This window comes from Syngnathus typhle, linkage group LG2, assembly GCF_033458585.1.
Source record: "Syngnathus typhle isolate RoL2023-S1 ecotype Sweden linkage group LG2, RoL_Styp_1.0, whole genome shotgun sequence".
Classification (NCBI taxonomy): Eukaryota; Metazoa; Chordata; class Actinopteri; order Syngnathiformes; family Syngnathidae; genus Syngnathus; species Syngnathus typhle.
In genome coordinates, this window is record NC_083739.1 from 11,778,569 (window position 1) to 11,800,406 (window position 21,838).

At 38.9% G+C, this 21,838-nt stretch overlaps 1 protein-coding gene across 6 annotated transcripts in view; it reads right to left on the reverse strand.

The window, feature by feature from the left end:
- dmd (dystrophin) overlaps positions 1–21,838 on the reverse strand; it is a 94,688-nt gene that overhangs the window by 63,418 nt on the left and 9,432 nt on the right. For all 6 annotated transcript variants that reach the window (XM_061304326.1, XM_061304348.1, XM_061304339.1 and 3 more), the window contains exons 2-9: positions 6,935–6,996; positions 5,694–5,786; positions 5,525–5,605; positions 4,837–4,929; positions 2,230–2,331; positions 1,751–1,821; positions 1,413–1,531; positions 371–570 (exon numbers count right to left, since the gene is read on the reverse strand). In XM_061304326.1, the coding sequence (XP_061160310.1) occupies positions 371–570; positions 1,413–1,531; positions 1,751–1,821; positions 2,230–2,331; positions 4,837–4,929; positions 5,525–5,605; positions 5,694–5,786; positions 6,935–6,996 (821 nt within the window). The remainder of the gene's footprint in view (positions 1–370; positions 571–1,412; positions 1,532–1,750; positions 1,822–2,229; positions 2,332–4,836; positions 4,930–5,524; positions 5,606–5,693; positions 5,787–6,934; positions 6,997–21,838) is intronic.

The following is a 21,838-nucleotide window of genomic DNA, read 5'->3' on the forward strand; positions in this document are numbered from 1 at the left end:
TTAATCTTTTTGGTTTCAATCAAGAACTGTATGAACAAGATGTAAAATCAATATGAGGAGATAAAGGTATTTGAACTTCAACCTCGTCCCTTTCAGTGGCAATTGGAGCGTTATCCTTGACTTCAGCTATACTTTATTCATCCTTGTAATTTATCGATTCTGTTTTAAACATGATGCTCAAATAGAGTCAATCAATTAATCATTCGATAAATGTGAGCACACCTAATGTCCTAATTGGGCCCGATTAATCATACCGACCTTTCCAAGATGACCACCAACTTTCCTGAGTATAAAGGTGATGGATTAGTGAAGTGGGACATCCTCAAATGGAAAGAGGGGGACCATGTGCATGCGTGTGCGTGAGCGAGACCTGTTGGGAGAAGCGCTGTTGGGTCTGGATCTGGTAGTGATCGCCAGTCACTACATGGGAACTGCTGGCAGAACTAGCGGGCCGCGGCAGCGTCTCCACTTCCTGGATAGCCTCCATGGTAACGCTCTGCGGAAGCACCTGGAAGAGCGACGTCACGTACATGATGACGCTCTTCTTGTCGGGATGAGGCACTGCCACATCTGAACAATGACAAGGGAAAGGACAAGTTATAATTTTGAAATGCTCTGCTTCTTGGTTGCACAATTCTTCCGTCACTGTTTTCATACCAAATAATGACTGACGTAAAAAAAAAAAAAACCCAACTGAATTTCTTCACAAACGTCTTTGTGTTAAAATTTGCACTCACTATTATATCGTTCATTAACAAGCGCATTTGAGGCGTCCTTGTGTAATTACATTTTCATTTTAAAATTGTATTTGTAACATGAAAGCTTTCCAGTTGCTTACTAGAGTATCTTTATGGCTTTAAAGTCAGCCCTGCAGAAGTCTGATGTTTTTATAGTGTTTTGTTTTTAAACAGATTTTAATGCAAAGCATCGATCCAAAGTGGACTCTCTGGGGTAATGATACATTTTGAAACATGCCCCTCATTTTTATTACTTTGGCCTCTACTCTTTCTATCCTTTTCGTTTTTCACTTAAGTTGCTGGCTAGAATGTTGAAACCACAGATGATTGTGCCCTTGGTTACTAGCAAATTGTCCTGGTGATGTATAAAAATGATCAGAGCAGTGTTTGGAAGCCACTTGTGCTGCAGAGAGGGAATTTGTTAAGGAGTCAACTTTGATTCCTTTTTAAATCAAAATTAAGGGACAGTTGTTATTTTCACTGTGAACTGAAAAGACAAAAAAATGCTGCGTTATTTTGCTAACCTGCTCTCTGGGTAGCTGTGAATTTTGAGCAGATTGGGTTACCTTTATTTTTCACAATTGTAAGACATGGCCAGAAACTTAAACTGATTACAGCAGCACCAATTGAATGTAGCTTCATTGGAGTGTGCATGTGCGTGCCGTTGTTAGTTACCTTCTGGATCCAACAGTCTGTCGATGCCCAGATGTTGCTCTGCCTTACTAAAAGCGTGTTCCAGTCGGTCAATCGCCGACTCTTTGGCCTCCACAGAGCTCCAATCAAACAGTTCTGGTCTTGAGTTGGAAAGGGGGGCGGGCGGGGGGTGGGGGGACAACAACAACGAATAGTGATTTTATTTGATAATCTGCCCAAGGTTTAATAATGAATTTGATAGCCCACGTATAGCAAAATGAAATACGATGACCAACATGGAAAAGACCCTTAAATGAATGATATATGAAAAAACAAGGGCAAAGGGTCTCTAGCAGACCCACTTAGAAATGCTACTCAACCTGTGGCTGTGCAGGAGGGCATTGAACGCCAGCCCATCATTCCAGCTGCTGGAGAAGTTTACCACATTGACCTGACGACACAGACAATGGGCAAAAATGACCTCATTTGTCAAACTAATTTGTTATGTTGCACAAAACAATGAGTGGGCAAGCACTCCGGACACACAACAACAAATGGTGTACACATTTTTTGATGGTGTACAAATGCTTGATTGCTGTAATTAAGCAGAATTTTCTGCACTTCATTATTTTTGGCAACTTACACTTTTATTAAATGTAAACTTTAATTCTGACATTTCCAATAACTATCTTTCTAAGGCCAACTAAATGAAATCAGGCGAACTTGTTTTCTGATCACTTGTCCGTTATGTGTAGTGAATGATATACCGTAAAACAAACAACAACACGTTAGCGAACCGGGTGAAACATTTCTTCGCTTTTTTTCACAGAACCAAGCGGTTGCTATGAATGATACTGACCTGAGGGTACTGGCTTGTGTTCTGACGAACCCAGCTCAGGAGAATCTTCTCACTGTTGGTCTGCTGTAGGCCAGCCATCACCTCCTTCATCACATCCTTTACCTGAAAATGCACAAAAAAAATTAAAGGGTACCCATGAAGACACTAACCTCAATTGAGGAGTGACTCTTGGCGCGGCCCTCGACAACTATCCTTGTTTCTCACATGGCCGCTTGAAAAAATTAATTGCCCACCCCTGGAATGATCCTTTCAACCAATCCTGACTGAGGAGCTGGATTAGATGGCAAGGGAGGATGCCAGACAGACCTGGCAGGCCTAAAGTGAGCAAAGTGAGGCTGCAACGGGAACGTCTGGCAGAGTTTCCCACCGAGTCTTCAACTACACACCTGCAGCAGAATTTGCTTCCATCCAGAGAGGGCCAGGGGATTTGGAGTATCTGTTCCCTCCACTGCTGAGGCTGCTAATTGCCGTACCTTGTAAAACCACTTTACTTACAGTTATGGATCGCCCTCGTCATGAAAAATGTCTAGTTTTCTGTATGCCCCTCAGCTACGAGTGGACAACATAAGACAAATGCACTATAAAGTGCTGTACTAAAGGATCAGCTCCTCTCTTGGCTTCTGAATTATGACTTTTAGTTGTTCTTTGCAGAAGATCAAGAAAAGATGTCTGATCTTACATTACACTGGTCCAACAAGCTTTACTATTTTAATTTTGTGTGTGCGCTGATTCTGAACCTGCCCTCATTTTTTCAGGTTTTCATAATAATAATAATAATAATAATAATATAGTATTTAATTTAGTAATACATTTAGCAACATTTGTGAATTAAGGCTTGTGTTCAGCAACAGGTACAATTTTTTCTTTGAGGTGACATAAATATAAATTACAACAGATGGTAAAAATCTAAAACCAAATGAAAACATTTATGAAATTACCATCAAAAATACATTGGGGGAGACAGGAAGCTATCTTTACATTTTCCAACATGTTGCTCTACTGTTTGTGTTTCGACATCCATTAATTAAAAGGTAACAACACTGTAACTTAAGTGCTAATGGTCTGCCTATGGAGTCTGGCACTTCTAGATTATGTTTGTTTGTTTATATACAGTATAATGGCATTGACAAAATAAAACATGTATTTCGTTCAAACACACAATACAATGCACTTAGTGCGGTCTACACTTGTGTATCTCATTATTTGTGCATAAAGGAAAGGAAAGGACAGCAGTGTAACTCTTGTGTATATGCATGCATCTCCTGTATATGTGTGTGGTTGGTTGGTCAGTTGTGCAAGTGACATATTTGGGTCACTTGTTCAGATCCAAGGAGGAGGCTTTTCCCCAGCCGGACGTGTGTTACTTTTAGAGCAACTGCATATTTGGTATGTGCCTTTACACCAGTGCTTCTCAAATAGTGGGGCGGGCCCCCCTGGGGGGGCGTAGTGCGATACCAAGGGGGGCGCGGGAACATGTTTTTCTTTTGGCTGTATTAGATTAAAGGGTAATTACACATCCACTGCAGTAGGTGGGGGTGGCGGTATCACTGGAAGAGTATTTGCGCTACAGCAGCACTTTGAATCTGTTCTGTTACAGACTAAAAAACACTGTTATTAATAAAGTTATTCTTTATTGTAAGTTGATCTTTCTTTTTTATTTATTTTTTGTTTTTCCTTTAATGTTAATAACATGGGGGGGGGCGGGCGCAAAATGTTTTCTTCTTCCTAGGGGGGGCGTCACAGGAAATAATTGAGAAGCACTGCTTTACACTCACTCTGAAAAGTGTAAACAACCACAACAAAGGCCCAAAGACAAATGCTATTACACAATTCTATGCCATATGTCGGGCGACCACCCTCCCGCTATCCCTCAGCACACCAACCAACTAAATCTATTAATAGAGTTTGCAGTCAAGGGTCTCCCCCACACGCTCAAACACAATTGGATGTACACACGGTTTGTCGGCCATTCTCCACTGACCACGGTCTAGGTAGGCAAAGAAGAGGAATTGGTGCTAATTTGAGAGTAGGTCACTGTATTCATTTCCACTTTAATCAAAAGGTTGCTTAGACAAAGACGGCTACAGCGTACACGCTCTCTCACACTCACTCTCACAGGACAAACTGAAACTGAATTTGTAGGCAGTCAAGCATATGCCAAGGCAACAGGTGGCGTTGTAACCCCAAAATCAATACTTCCATTTTTTGTATTACTCAACCTGATTCAGACCACTCGGGCTGTGCCCAAATTCACAGGCTGGGTCCTCCAAAGGGCACAAGTTCGGCTGCACGTTTTTTGCAGTCCACAGAGGTTACATGAGAGGAGCTTTTGAAGGACCCATCCTTCAAATTGTCTATCGGTAATTTTAAAAACGCATGAGGTCGGTGATCCAAACAGAATGATATATTCAAGAACTCACAAATATGTTACTCAACAACCACAATGACGTAAATTTCACAGTTGGGTTCAAGTTTTCCATCAATCAGCTAACGCAAATGGGCTACGAGCTAGCTTCAGCCTAGAGTTAGTTGTGCTAATGTAAGCAATTATTTATATTTAGTAATTATTCATAACTGAAGCAGCAAAAAACTGTCAAACACACACACCTGCCAGTGGAGAATGATGCTCCAGATGAGGCCAAGAATGAGTTTGTGATTGCCATCAACGATGTCCGTTGCGCCAATGTTCACCAACTCAACCTACAGAAAGGTGAAATTACTTAAATCGCAGAGTAGAAAACAAACAAAAACTAACTAACTAACTAACTAACTAACTAACTAACTAACTAACTAACTAACTAACTAACTAACTAACTAACCACCCGACCAACTAACCAACTAACTAAACAACTAACTAACCAGCCAACTTAGCCACTAACTAACTAACTAACTAACTAACAAAAAACATTCATCTGCACATCTAAGAACAGTTTTTCACTTAACCTAATTTGCAATTTTTCACTTTATCGCTTCAACATTTTGTTTTTCATGAAATAATATGTAAACGTGGAATTAAATTTTAAGGCACTGGCCTTATCTAGACACTATCTAATCAAATAGTTTATAAAATGAAGGCTACCAACTGATTAAAACGAAGCCTTTACGATTTGAAAATTGCATTCTACTACATAATGATGTCGATTTGAATCTGCTTAATAGTTCAGCCCTAGTTAGAAGCTCAAAGTTTGTCACATTATTCCACAGTAAACTACACTGTTTCACTACACAATTCTTATTTTTACAAGCCTGCAGACACAATAAAATATCTACTACAAAGAGGAATTTGGTTACTTACATTGTTCTTCTGCAAGATCTGGAGAGCTCGGTTGACATTGTTGAGCGAGTGTACCCGTGAGGTGCCCTTTTCCAACCTCACCTACAAATACACACCGACACGCAGGACTTCAGCCACCCATGCAATGAAAAGTCTTCTCAACATCAACATCTACAATGTGAAATTGTACCAGCTCATTTCCAACTAGACCCTGCAAGAGCTCCAACAAGCGTCGTCCATCGCACAGGTCTGAGAAGAGATCCTCCACAGGTGGTTTCCCTGTCTGGAACGTGTATGGAATTAGTGACATTAAGTCAAATTAAAGATACATGAAACATTCATGATACAACTTTCGTGTTTGTGGTTATTTCATGCTCACTGTGCACATGGTTAAAAAAACAAACACCTTAAGTTTTGAATCCATTCGTTGCTTTTCTTTGCCAGCTGACAATGCGATAAAGGGAATGTCATGTTACTGAGTGGTGTCAATGACTCAGTGTCATTGTGTGAGAATTGAACCCAGTCTGTATGCATTGAATTCAGGGTTAGCCTCATTGACCTCCTTTGGAGATCAATAAAGTCGGAAGAATAGAAAAATGAAAATCACAGGTGTTGCCATGGTGATCCTACCATGGTGGTTTCCAACATCGGTGGACCAGGGAGAGAGAGACTGGGTTTTGTCAAAAAGAAAATTGGATATGGACATGGGCATCAACAAATGAGAAAGTAGAGTTGGCTGGCTGCTGACTAGCAAATCTGTTAGCTAGTCTGCATGTTGCGTGACTGAGTGTGATTTGTAGCTATGGGCATCTCAGATAGTATGCAAGTGTTTTTTTTTTTTTTTAATTGTTTGTTCAATAAAGCGTGTCCATCCTTGACCAATTTCAAGGGCATTACAATAGATTCCAACTAGCCATGGTAGGCTACAATAGATTAGATAATATTGGTACCTCATAGACATGCTGCTGCGTTATACATTTCAATTTATCTTGTCAAATGCGAAATGATTCCATAATTTGGACATTCCCAGTCTTTTACAATGTTATTCTAGAGAATTAGCACGATTGCGGCGACTTATTTGTCAACTGACTTCTGCGTGCGACTGTTGAATAAAAGATTTTGCTTCCAATATTTTGTAATGGCGTTATTCAAGTTATTTGTTTAATCGTTACAGCTCAAGCAACTTTGGGGAGCTACAGTGGCGAGTGTACTGGAAAAATGCAAACGAAAATAAAGAGAGAGAAATGACCACAGTCCTTCATTGGGATTGTCTTGGGAGTCGAGTCTCGTTCCGCTCCAGGAAATGAAAATATTCACACAATTATCAATGCTTCCTAACAGTTTTGCATCCTGAAAGTCTGATTAACTTAAAATGACTTAAATATTATTTCACATTATAATCATGAAGCATTAAGGCGGAAACTGTCGTACCTTAGAGAGCTGTGAGTTGACCCATTTTGTGAAAGTCTTCTTCTGCACATCTTCTCTTTCATCTGACAGTGAGAGGACCACAATAAAGTACATCAGCAGGGATTGTAACAAGGCAGGTAGAAATAGATACAAGGATATTATCAATGCAAACTACACAGGGGCCGCGAGCACGCACGCACACACACACACACACACACACACACACACACACACACACACACACATACACACACACACACGCACACAAATAGTGTCCTCAGTATGACAGGCTTCTCCAATCTAGCTCAGGGTTAATTGCATTGTCAGCTCATCAATCATCACATTACTAACAAACATTTTGCCGGTCCACTCATGAATATTTTCATATAGATTGCAGTCATTGCAAAATCAATACAGTTTGCAAAATATGAAGAAAAAAAGACAAATTAAATGGTCTGTCACTTATTGTGCTGTCCTCACTCTGAAGCTCTACAGAGGGTAGAATACATACTATATAGCACAATATATTCTACCTTTGGTACTCAAAGCGCTGTTCATCTACTGATGCCACATCATCAGGAGCAACTGGGCCTTCAGTGTCTTGCTCAAGGACACTTCACCATGGTAACAACGGCTGGGGATCAAACGCCCAACCTCTGGCTTGGGAGACAACCACTTTACCTCTGAGCGATGCCACCACAAGTAAATTAAAGTTACATTTTTATTCCCATCCATCCGTCCGTCCCACCGGCCGTCACTTCCACCCATCTATCCATCGCTTGTCCTGTTCAAGTTGACAGGGCACTTGAGCCCATCCCAGCTGACTTTGAAGGAGAGGCCTTTCTCTCTCAAAACTGGACGCCAGACAAAGAACCATTCTCGCTCACAATCAAATCACTGAGTGGGAATTAGTGCCTCATTTCCACATAAACAGTGGTCTTTAAATGGTACCAGCAAATTGAACTACTACAAATACCACACTATTAAGATAGCACATTAGTAAGAACTTTGGAGCAAGAAACACAACAGTCTGCATTTTAGTTTACTTACTAGTCACTGGAATGAAAAACGACTATGTATGCAATAAAATGCAATACAATATAACAATATTTATATATATTATATGCAGATGGTATCATTTAAATATTTCAGAATACTACAGTGGCTGAGTTTCTCATGTCTAAAGGAGTCAGTCTCATGTCTAAAGGAGTCAGTCTCACATGGGCTGTCACCACCCTAATGGAGCTCAGCAAAGTGTAAGCAGAAGTCCCATGAGGGCAAACAAGTGATCCGTTTGCGGTCCACGTGGCACCACTTCAAACTGTCACGTTTGTCACGGATTGGGCATCAGTTGCCTGGCAACGGTCACGGCCGTAAGCCACGGATGAAATCATGAGACCAAAATCCAATCAGATGGAATTGTTACAGAGAAATGTGCTAGAGGTGGAAGTGATGGGAGGGAAGAGGGACAGAGAGGTGAAGAAGAAACAGGGGAATTTGGATGGAATACATATTTTCAAGCAACAATACGAATACATTCATTCATCTTCCAAACCTTTGGGTGGTAGACAGGGTAAACCCTGAACTGGTCGCCAGCCAATTGAAGAGCACATGTAGACACCCTGAAATGGTCATTTCATGTTAAATATTAAATTGTTAAATTGTTATTTGTGATTATTGTGAAGTTACAGTAGTGTGTAAATGAGTATGTATTAATATATATATGGATATATATATGTATGTATACATATATGTATGTATATATATATATATGTAGATATATATGGACACACACACAAATAAATGAATGAATGAATGAATGAATGAATGAATGAATGAATGAATGAATGAATGAATGAATGAATGAATGAATGAATGAATGAATGAATGAATGTCATATAGGCATACAGCAAAACAAAACAAATGACAACCATAATGCAAAGCTATTTAAGGCGCTTTCCCCCACTTCTACCTGTTCCATCTTAACCATTACACTTCTGCAAAGATTAAGACCACTGCCAAATTAGCGTCCAAAAACAAAATTGCAAAAATGAACGTCATGAGACAACTTGTATTACTATTCCACCTTATATTATACTTGCAATAAAAACAACAAAGAATGGGTTGGCAAAATAACCCAGAAAGTTATGCTGGGTTGTTTTCAACGCAGCATTTTTAAGGGTGTTGGAAGCCAGGCTGGCACCGGAAAAAAGGACAGATTAGAGCCTCAAATATTCTGGGATGAAATTTTCTGGACTGATGATTCTTTACCAAAAGTGATGAAAAGCCTGAAGTCTTGACAAAGCAAGCATCTGCTAAAGCCCATACGCCAATGAGCGGCAAACGTTTGCAAGGGTAGCGGATATTGATTTTTTTTGTCCGAGTTATTCAAGGTCACAAAGGCAATTGACATTCACCAACAGTTTTGATGGTTGCCAACAGTTTTCCAGGTACTTATGACAAGAAAAAACATTAAAACTGTTGGTGAATGTTTGACTATTTTTGAATGAACCCTGCTGAAAAACTCAACAATAAAAAAAATCTATTAAGTAAAATGTTCTGTCTGCATTTCCTATCTTCCTTGTTTTAAGCGATAAGAGGCCCATAAAGAAGTTATTTTCAACCATTTATCTGCTTACACTCTTTTTGACTATGATTTTAGAAAATTGCAGTTTTATTTTTATTTAATAAAAGCATAAAAAAGTATGTTTTGGGGGGATGGAACACATTAATGCTGTGTCCATTCATTTCAATGGGCAACATTAATTTGATATACAGTAGCTCCAGCAAAGCATATACACAAATTGCAAGCTTGGTCTTGGAACAAAATAACTTTGTCCAACTACCATTTTAGGTGGTGATTTGTCATGCTATTCCCAGTATTTCGGCTTGCAACCCTTTTGAGTCAAAGCAAAGCGCCGTCATGAACTGTAGAACACGATTAAGACATCCATCCGGTTCGATGATCAGTCTTTATGTAAATTGAGTCCAAATCACATTTCCTAGATGCCACTGCTGAAAATGAGTTTGAAATTGGACATGTTTACATCTTAAAAGTCCATTTCAGGCCATATCCTATCTGAATCCCTCGATCCAATATCCTACCAACACTTTCCCACAGCAGTTTACGTCTTCATAAAATTAGACTTTCCTTTAATTACTTCCTTAGGAAACAAGCAGGTCTACCTCTTCCTGTGCTTTATCAGTGAGTAAGCCAATAAAGGTTTTTTTTTCCCCTGACAATTTTTTATGCCTTTATCAAATTGGAAAAATGTTGCCGATGAGAGGATGTGCCCTGTTTAAATCAGCAATATGTAATTTGGTGTTAATGTAACTGTTTGAAAGACAAATATACTTTGATTATACAGCCACCGTTTGAGTCAGTATATCTAAAAATAAAAAGTGGCTATGAACTCTGCAAAATATTTTACACCATGTACGTATAAAGGACTAGAAGCAGGGCAATGCGCTATCTCGTCATATCACCAGGGTCAGAATTCAATTCCGACCAAGATAGCTCTGTCCGGCTAAAAGGTTTGTCTAGCAACTCCTGCAATGTATGTCCAAGCTCTTCAATCAGATCACATTCCCGCATCAAATTTCTCTTTCTATCAAACCTCTTTGTTATCCAGTCGGAGCTCTGTTTATTTCCTCCATATCCTGCTGACTGGAAGACTGCTTGTAGTATATTCTTTAAATAAAGATTAATCATACTGATACCAAATGTATGTATCATAAAGGCAAAATGCTTTCAAAAACAAAAAGTGAAGCTGGAAAAAGAATCTATTTAAAATTCAACATGTAGAACGCACATAATCATAATCTCAGGTAAAATAGGGCGAATATGGCTAATTGGAGTTTTTCTGTTGCTTGCAACATACCCTCACAATTTTATCTATTGAATGATTAAAATGGTAATGGGTTTTTGGAAATACCAGAGAGCTTTTTCACAGCTCTGCTGCTGATAATTAAAAAATGTGGTAGCATATATTATATTGCTTTCAAAAAGATTTGCAGAGGTATATTTTACTCTGGTGCAAAAAAAAAAAAAAATCCAAAAAGTTCATTTGTGCATTCCTTTCAAATCATGTTCACGTGATGCATAATGTTACAGCGGCTTACAATGATATTAAACCAATGTTCAAGAATAAAGGTCTCTATCTTTAAAAACACTTGGGCCTGCTACACTACTGTATTTTAATTTTAGTCACAATGGAAATCCCAGGGGAGTTAAGTCCTTACTGAGGTGGTACTTGGCTTAAAATGTTTGAAAACTATGCTGCATCATCAGGAAGGAATATCCATTCATCCATAATCGATTTGCAGCAGATAGAAATCGATACACTATAATCATCATCATTATAAACTGTTCCAACACAAACTCTAGCCGCACCGATTTCTTTTGGTCCTGATATTATGTAAGCACCCTCACAGATGCTGTAGCACAAGTATATCTTTTCAAAAGTCAACCCTTAGTCCCAGGGCACATGTTTTATTTATCTGCTATTGTTTATAAATCAACTCCAGGGGTCCACTGGATAATGTGCAATTTTTAATGGCACCTCATACTTAATGGGCTGTTATTGTCATGATTATAATCTGCATTTCGTACATTTTGTTAGTAATACGTAGTAGTAGTTGTTATAATACTATAAAACAAGTTAAAAAAAACAACTATAAAATAGCATTGGTACTGCATAATGCCAATGATTATAGCCCAAATAATAAATTTATTCATGAACCAGCCTGAGATAATCACAACTGTAACTTGCAATATGAGAATTTGTGACATTTATACATAAGTGTAGAAATAAATCATCACGCATGCATGCAATACTAATTTTGTAGGGTTTGTATTGAAAGAGTAATAAGGATGGGGTTTTAAAATTGAGGCAAAGTGGCTAATTTAAAAAACAATCAGACAGCAGCATGTTGCTTCATCCATCTTGCTTTATCTTTCGCTAGACATGTATTTATTGCATTATGTGTTTTTCCATAAATTAGTTTACATTTCCAATTTGGAATAATCGAACAAATAGCGCATTGATGGTGGAACCTTGTAAATATTTTTAAAAAAAATCGTAACTTTCAAAAATCAAGGCTGCCAATAATATTGGCCAAAAGTGCACAGTAGTCCGACACCTGATTTGAACAGGCACATGCTGACCCTTCTTTCACCAAAAGAGCAATTTGCTTCCTGATTTTCACTTCTCTCTGCCCTAATTGGCTTGAGGGATCAGAGAGGATTTGTGGAGGGGTGGAGCTCAGCAAAAAGCCCAGACTCCCATCTCCTCTGCCTCTATCTGTACGTGGTGCCCTTTCTCTATTTATTTTGTTTAATTGGAAAACCAGATGTAAAATAGGGTAGAAAAGACGGCAGTACAAGGAGGACTTGCTGCCCACACAAAAGCAAGTAAAATCAAAATATGACACTGTTGTCACAGACACGTTTTGAAAGCTCAAGTTAAGCCAAACCTGAAAATTCGAAGCTACTCTACTCAACATGATTATTAAGACGATACATACCACAGTCATTTAAAGTGGCTATACACAAATACATTTTAAGGAGGGAAAAAATGATTAAAAAGTGCTTGTTTTGTTGGCATGCATACACACAAAATTTGTGACTTTGACCCACCTAGCTTAGTGAAGCTGTAGGCACACACATCTCAAAGGGGGCGTGTACCTTCCTATTCATATGATGGAATGAGTACTAATCATCTAATGAGTAGCATAGCACAATGCTTGATATATTTTTGAAAAGCTCATCTTATTTATTTATTTTTTGACAATCCCAAAAGCCGATTTTTAAAATATGGGTCACCGTGATTTCACTTTGCTGTCACAAATTGTTGCCTTGGCACCAAGATGCCACCAGATGGCACTAAAAGCAATATTGTTCCCAATTTGGCCTGATCACAAAAACAGCAAAAAAGAGAGTATCTCTGCGAGGATGGATTTAAGATCAAGTAAAAAATCTGCAACTAAATATTTGTGAGTTCACTCCACCGCTTTCGTTCCCATAAGTGGGGGCGATGCTAGGCCTTTGCAAGGAGGAAATAAAAAAGCGAGGCTAAATTATTTTGTTAAATATGCCGTCAGGGTCTAAGGAATGCAACTTTGTGTTTAAAGCACTTCACCACAAAATAATTCAATGCTGCAAATAAAAATAAAAGAAAATCCATGTGTATTCTGGAGTGCAACGTCTGTGGGGATAATGTGGGGGATTATTTACTCGTACGCTCTAAAAGCCACGCAAGAGATAAACACTTGGAATGGTCCATCCTTGTCAAAGTGAAAATAATCCCTGTGTAATGTCACCATGTTTGCAAAACGGATTTAAAAAAAAAAGTTATCAGCATCTTTACGAATATGCTGAAATTTCCTCAGTAGAATGAGTGAACCAGTGCAGAGGCATCTCTAGCCATATGTTCTCTTTTTTTTTTTCAACTTGAATATTTGCTTACAGTGTCAAAACCACCATATGACACATTTTGTAATCAAATTTCACCATCTTTCCATGCTATTCCCGGTTTTCTTAACTGAAAATTACAAATTGTACAGAGGAGCAAATGAAATACAAGACCAGCAAAATTCAGGTGGATTCACATCTGCAGTTTGCTTTCACTGGCCCTGACAATTGTTGTTGTCCGTTTCTGATGTTTACTTCCTCACCCCAACAAATTGGCATGTTAGCAACTTTAACAACTACCTTGCAAATACAGGAAGCTACAACATTTCCCCCAAACATAAAAGGGCACTTTTAAAGTGTGACTCATGATTAATTATTCTTGTTCCCGCAGTGACAAGAAGATGTGCTATCACATGTGAACAAGGCAAGGGAGTAAATGTAGACAATGAGCTCATCTCAACACTCACGCATGTGACATCTGGCCCTTTTATATCATTTGGCTCTCGATATAAAATACATTATTTGTAGTAAATAATAGGGATGTCTTGATTTGATACTCTGCATCGGTATCGGCTCTGAGTATCGGACAGAATTTGATTAAATCACAGGATCGGCTCGATCCTCTTTCAAGTGTTTTGGCGGCGTCAAAGCGCTTTACGGCAGGAGTAATCAATAACACTAATATGTCTGCTGTGTGCGATTATTTCTCACTACAACTAAAAGAGCTCTTCTTCTATCAGTATACAACTTTTGTCAATCTACAGTTTAAATTGAGTATTGCTTAAAGTATTTAAATTGAGGCTTAAGATGCAGAAGATTAAAATATTGGTTCTTTATTATGACCTGACTCAGAGTGTTTGTTAAAAACACCTAAACAATATTGTTCAATGTGTTGTAGGTTAAATGTAACAAAAAACCTAAGTAATCCTCACAATCCATAATATGGTTCCTTCTAACTCAATTTACTCAGATTATGCGTATTGTCAAAATCAAGAAACACAATCCAGTGTCACGGCAGACTGTAAAGCGTTGTCCAAATTTGGCAAAAGTTGTTCAAATTGTTTCTGTGTTCTGGCAATCGTAAAAAGCAAATAAGTCATACTCAGAGTGGGCTTGACAGATGATTATCTAGAAACAAATTGGTCCGTCACATCAGTGCTAAAATTCAAAGGAGAGGAAATGTCTAATTGGGCTCCTCAAGACAGGAAAACATGGAGGCGCCCGAATTTTTGGAGTGCCACATAATCAAAGAGGGGAACAGGCAGGCAGGCGGTGACCATCGAGGCCACTTAAAACATCAGATTATGCAGGACAGCACGCTGTAACCATTTGAGTATTTAACCTTTGCACTCCTTCTGTACAGTGATCCCATCTTAGCTGTCCAACAGTGCACGAGGAGCAGGAATTACTCTCCAGTGAGCCACCACCAATTCAAGAAATCTCCAATTAGTGTTTTTTTTTTGCTTTTTCCGTCACTCCCTAACATGCCGCAAGGTGACGCCAGAGTAAATAAAAAAAAAAAAGTAGTAATTGGTGTCAAAGAAGTACGCTACAGCTCGAAGAAATTATCAAATTCAGCCTGGATTGTTAAAAGACTCTTTTGCTAATTTTTCATAATCAAATCATCTGTATGCATTCATTTTTAGGAACATTTTAGAAGTTTGAAAATTACATCGCAGTGTACCGGGATCATTGGACTATATTTACCGTTTAATTGTCAATATAAACATTTGCATACCTTCGAGGGGGGGCTTGGTGTATAATGGGATACATTAGGCAATATTCACATTTTCATGTCGTATTTTACGAATAGTTGGGGGCTGACAACACATCGATTATCAAATAATTAAAGAAGAGCGATTTTTTTTCCCCCAAAAAATGCGTCAATAAGCACGCTATGTGGGCTGCGGGAATAAATCCACCACACTAATTGACACTGATTAATTTCCTAGCTTGATGATGACATGCTTCCTCCACAGTTGAACATGAAGTATAATCAAATCTTTATAGGGGGTATCGTAAAATTAGCTAGGGCTTCCCCCCCCCCCCCCCCCCCCATTAGCAGTATAGATGAGGAGGGGGGAACATCTCAGAGTCTCCGGAGGTTTCCAATAACACAAATAGTGCGTCGTTGTTGTCGACTTGCCATGGTAACGAAAAGTGTGCCCACCAAACAGTTATGCGGTCTACTAATGTAGGAGATCTCTGCTCATCATGGTAACAAGATGCTCTTCATATTATAAGGCAGGCTTCGGGAATCTTCTGCCTGTCAAATATCCCCCAAAGAAGATGATGTGGTGCATTTATCCTACAAATAGTTGGAGACTGTCAAAATTTGCTGCAGCCTTTGTTTATCATGTCCGTGTTGAACTGAGCTGAGCTGAGCTGAATGGAAAATAAATCAAAAGCAGGGGCTGGGACGAGAGCTTCATGCTGAGCGCAGCTTGAAAGCGTGCCCACTCGTGACCTTAAAAGGTGGATTTTTCTTTTTCATCTGTTGTGGTATTAATAAAACCTTCTTTCAGGAATTCAACACTGCGGGATGATGAGCCTCACACCGGTGTACTGCCTAATCCATTTTTGTTTTAGATGGAGACAGTCAAGTGTATTCTGATCAGAGAGCATCTTCTATTTTTTTCCCTTGACACTTTGGCATGTTCTGTTGATTCTTAACTTGAATATAAAGCCACTGCTTCTTGAATGGCACAATTCCTCCAGGGAGCACCATTATGCGCTGCTATTTGCGGGGATAGGGACAGGGATAGCCCTGTGGCAAATATCCACAAATAACTGACACTCACCCTAGAAGGGGCTTGTGGTTCCATACAGATGCCATAAGATGGTTACAAAGCATTTAAAAATAGAATAAAGCAGCAACACCATGCATTTGTTGTATATACACAATGAATATGTCACAAAACGAAATTCTGCAGTTAAATTATGGAACAACCAAATCACCAGGCTGTCACTTATTAATTGTATGAGCTCGGATGATAGCCTAAATTGTTGAACACACTTGAGCAAAGTTTTAATATCACAAATATGTGCACTAGTATTTTATTCAAAGGGCCGTTAGTCATTAAACTCACCTTTTGACATTTTAAACATAGAAATAGACTATACAGGCTAGAAGTAGCTGAATGGAGAAAGATGAAACATACTTTCAGTTTCACTTTTGACGGTGCACCAGGACTGCCAACAAAACAGAAGTCAAATACAACAGAAAAAACAAACAAACATTACAATGAAGCTAGCTATGCATACAGCCTGTTTTTGTAGTCTTTTAATTTTCAAGTACAGTACGGTTGTGAACTAGAGGGCAGTTGTATTTAACTTTGAAGTACGTACATTTGCCTAAAATTTTGTTTTGCTGGTCATTAAGGTGAGACTTCCAATACACATTTGAACATACCAATTTTGAAATATCTCCTCTGCTAAATATTTCCCCTGCCTACAGTTTCTCTTTCAAATTGTATCTATACAGTTTTAATCCCCCCTCCCTTCAAGAAAAATAAATGACCATAGCAGCCACAAACAATTTTAAGATGTTCTGCTCATGGAATTCACACTACCCCAAGATAGTCTTTTATGACAAACCTTGAACTGGGGGTGCTGCAGTTCAGGGGACTCAAATTGACAAAGTGAGGCAACACTTTGCAACGACCAAGTGTGTCACTTTTACGATGGGAGTGATGACATCCTCCTTGAAGCTTAATGACGTCACAATAAATAAGTACAAAATTGCTTGCAGTGATTTTTTTTTTCTGACTAACTAGACAGTGAACGCCTGCTAGGCACATGTTCTCACTGGCCATGAAGGGAGGAAAACGGCAGCAGCCCGACTGTTCTTCTAAGACAGTCTGAGACAAACAGACAAACACACACACACACACCAGAGCAGCCATATAAAGTAAACATTATGACATGGGCTGTAAACATTTATTTTCCACCTAGTCTCACTTCCTCCATCATCCTCACATACCTGAAACGCTTCAGCCCCCTAAAGCAACAATATGTAGGATCATGATCATAAAATAGCAAAATCGGTCTATGTTTTTGCAATGAAAAGAATAGGATGGCTGACTATACTCAATTTTAGTAGTCTGTAACCAAGCAGAACATAAAGCGCTTGGCTGCTATTCGAATAATTGACATCCCCTTCCTCAAAAAAGGTTGCCTAGCTAGTGCCCAACAGATGCCAGTAGAGGGCAGCAAAACTAAAGAAACCTATGATCTGACTAAAATAAGCTCCTCCACTCATTTCAACATAGTTTCTTGGCACGGAGAATCCACCCAAAAATATTTTCATATTATTTAAATAGCTTTTCTTGGCAGCTAATGGCCCCACGACTTGGTCAATTGATAAACCCGTAAGAGTTCAAACACCACCACCAGTCTCAGACAATCTGGCTGCTTCTGCTTTACTATAAACGGTCATTAAATAATGATTAAATATTCTAATTATGTCCGAAGAATTGTACACCATTTGGAAAGTCAACAGCTGCAGTTAGTGTTAAGCACCAAACATGAATTAATTGGTGTTTGAATTTTATATTGGAAAACAACCTTCAATGACTCCCTGAGTTACAAGGCCATGTAGCAACCAACAGTTATTTGCAAAATATATTAAGTTTTGTGGTAAACTCTAAACTGAAGTTTTTCCCACCAACTATTTTGAAGAGACCAATTTAAGATCCCACAACTTGTATTATGTATATATAAACAGGATGGTCTAATTAATACATGTGCTAATGGCTAAATTTATTTCACTATAACTGGGCATGACAATACATTATTTTGACGTTAAAGTCTGGTAGAACTATCAACTCAATCGAAATTAGAGTACACACAATAAATACAGAGAACCCCCATTATGTGCGAGATACAAGGAGCCCAACCGTGAATAGCAAATGTCTGTGAATAATCGGTGGGAAACGATGGCCATGTTCATGGATTGAACACGGCATGCAGAAAAGGCACAGCCGAGCCATGCGGTGAGCCAGTATGTTTCTTAATTGTATATATGTAAATACAGTCAATTGTTATTTCACCATAAAAATCTCTTTCACAGTCTTTTTTGGTCGGCTTTTTATTGTCATAAATTATTTTCCTTGTGAAACCAATCCACGCTCTACTGTTGATTATTGAAGAATGACAAAAGCAAGAAACAAACATTTGTATCTCTCTAGTGACAGAACAGTCTACTCATTCTTGTGCTAGGTTCAGTGCTGCTTATATTGCCACAGAACACGATATTTTGCGAGTCCTGAAAGATCAGTCCAAATGCTTCAAAGCCAGCTGCAGCTGGCAATCTGTGGAGAGCTGCTCTTTGAAAACGGCTGGCAGTAAATGAATTTATTGCAATGACAAAGTGCAAGCGCCAGATATGCAAATTAATGAAGGTGTGCACTAAGTATGATGCCGAACCATATTAGGACTGAGCCATTTAAGCCATCGATGCCTCTGAGCTGGATCACCCCACAAAATAGGCGTGACTAGTGGGCTTTTTCTAGACCCACACACTAGACTGTGACAGAGAGACGTTGGTTAACATGGACGAAAGAAACTAAAACAGTACGAGGTTGGCTAAATGAAAAATATGCACATAAGGTAGAAAAGGAGAGGATAGAAGACAGAGATTATGTGTGGACTTGTCTACAAGAGGATCATGGCGGACTTGAGTGGAGCTGAGCTGAGCCAGCGTGGCAAATCCCAGCATGCACCTATGGCCCGAGATGCATCGCACCGCATAAACACGGATTTTCACGCAGGATGACGATTTTGCAATGTTGAGCATTCTCTCAGAACACTGAGCCGAATAAGTTTTTTTAAGTTACAGTTACTCCCATCTAGTTATTCACTTGGGGATGATGGCCGCGCTGAGCTTGAATCAATAGAAAACATTTTTTCACCCTCCCTAAATTTAACAAGCAGTTGCTTTTCTACTTATATTTGTTTTGATTGTTCATTATATGCGTCATCAACAAGCATGTAGCGAGTTCCAAAAGTTGCATCCATTCCCTCATTAGTGGGGATACAAGTGAGTAGATGCGGCCGGATGGTGACAATTTTTCAAAAGCTCTTAACGTTTTGTGGGTAGGCTAGAAAAGGTTTGTCTAAAGTTTTTGTAAAATAGTTGGGTTTTTGACTGCCTGGCATTTGAACTAAATCATCCTTCAGTCGGACAGTTTTACAAGAAACACTTTGGTATATGCTTAAAACTTTTGGGTCAAAAAAACAAAATTTTTTTAATGGAATAATCCACTTCTGGGGTGAATCCGACCCAATATTCTGGTTTGTTTTGATACAAATACAAGTATCAGGACCTCTTTTTTTTTTTTTTCTTTTTTTTACCAAAACAGTTTTTATTCCAACCAATTACGCGGGGTTGTTTTGGATGAAAATTGTTTGTTTTGTGCAAAACAATTTCCTGGGTCAGTCCAAATTAAGGGTGTAATATTATTAACTCAAAATAATCACTGCTACGTGTATGTGATGTGTGTACACACACATACACATATATACACACACACACATACATGTATATATATATATATATATATATATATATATACACATATACATTTTTATGTATATATATATATATATATATATAAATATGTATATATATATATTATATATATATATATTATATATATATTTTTTTTTTATATACGTATATATATATATAAAATATATATAAATATATATATATAAAATATATATATATAATATATATATATATTTTTTTCTTTTTCTCCATATATACGTATATACGTATATATATATATATATATAGGCGTGACTAGTGGGCTATATATACACATATATATATATATATATACACACACACATATATACATATATGTACACACATATATATATATATATATATATATACATATATATATACATATATATACACATACACACACACACACATTTTTAAAAAAAACAGGTGAACCAGAGCGTGCCAAACCGTGAAGGTTGCAAGCTCCACTATATAGGTTTGTTTGAACAAAAACATTAAACAAAAAAATGTATGGTGCTTGGGCGGGAGTTGGGGGGGCTGAACCAATTGTTGGATAATCAGTGCAATTTTAAGGCAAATATTGATTTGTTATACGGGCCATTTGCGTTCCAAGCTTGGTCACAGAACAAATTCAGCACCATGGCATTTATTTAAGTGCGGGAGGAGAGAGAAGATGCGAGCAAGTCATTCCTTCATAAACAAGAGCAATGCCAGACAGGTCGCAGAAGCGAAACGCGCACGCCTGTTGCAAAGGCACGCGCGCCTCACATGCAGAGGAATGTTTTGCAGCGTGCCGGGTGCGCGCATATATACTTTATTCAAGAAGCGGCTCGCTTCGGACCGAAGCTTTCGGTTCGGTCAACTGCGCAACAACAAATGCCGGACATCCAAGCGGGCTTTGTTGGACTACCTGAGTAACGCGCCGCTCCCTCATGTCTCCAACATGTTGTCCGCCTTGAATCCGATCCAGCCGCTCATGAGAACCGAACAGGTGAACGACGCGTCACGGAAAATCCGATAATCCACTGGCCACTTGGGCTCCGCCAGTATCACAACGTCCGCAAGGTTCTGAAAAGGGCCAAGTGGGAGTCAAGCAGCCCACTGGGTTCTCCAAAATCACAACTAGTCCCACTGAAGTCCCGGTTCCGTTGACTCCTCCTCCTCCTCTCTCTTTCTTCGGATTAGGCGAGCTGTCCATCCCCGAGATACTTTAAAGTTCAATATGATTGGATGGCAGCCAAAGGGGAGTCCCAACACATCCCCACACAAGTGGGCTAACTTTGGATCAGCAGCAATAAATTGGTTCACCTCCGCGCACTCCCACCCACCTGCTGCATATGCCAGATTTTATTCATTAGGATTCATGCATTATTCACTGTGACACCTTGTCTCCTGTCACATTCCTCAGTATCAACAGGTAAATGGGTTCTACCTTGGACCGCCCTGCCAAAGTTTTGGGTTCAAGTTTGCATAGACTAGACTAGACTAGAAGAAGCGGTTGCTTTTACCTTCTAGATATTTGTTTATTATTTATATATCATTAACCAGCAATTTTGTATCCATTGTTGCGCTATTTGTGAAATACCTCAAGACTTTTCAGGTGGGGACAATTTTTCTTCAGTTTCCCAGTGTCTATGTGGAAACCACAGTTTGTTTTTTTCCAAATACCTGGCTTATTTCTTGAGGGCATGTCACACTAATACATCTTTCCCTAAAGTGCAGAACTGTTTAATGAGAATGCTAATGTCTTTTCAATCACTCAATTTTCTATACCACTTGTTCTCGATAGTGTAACAGGTGAGCTGGAACCTGTCCCAGACTTTCGGCAAAAGGCGATACTCCCGCCAATGCTCTCACGAGTGCGTTTTGTGAATGCGAACCCAAAAATCCATCAAACCACCAGCTGTAACGGTAGACCTATTCTGCCAAGCATTGTTTGATTTCTGGATTTAAAAATGAAATGAGAGACATTAATTGAGAG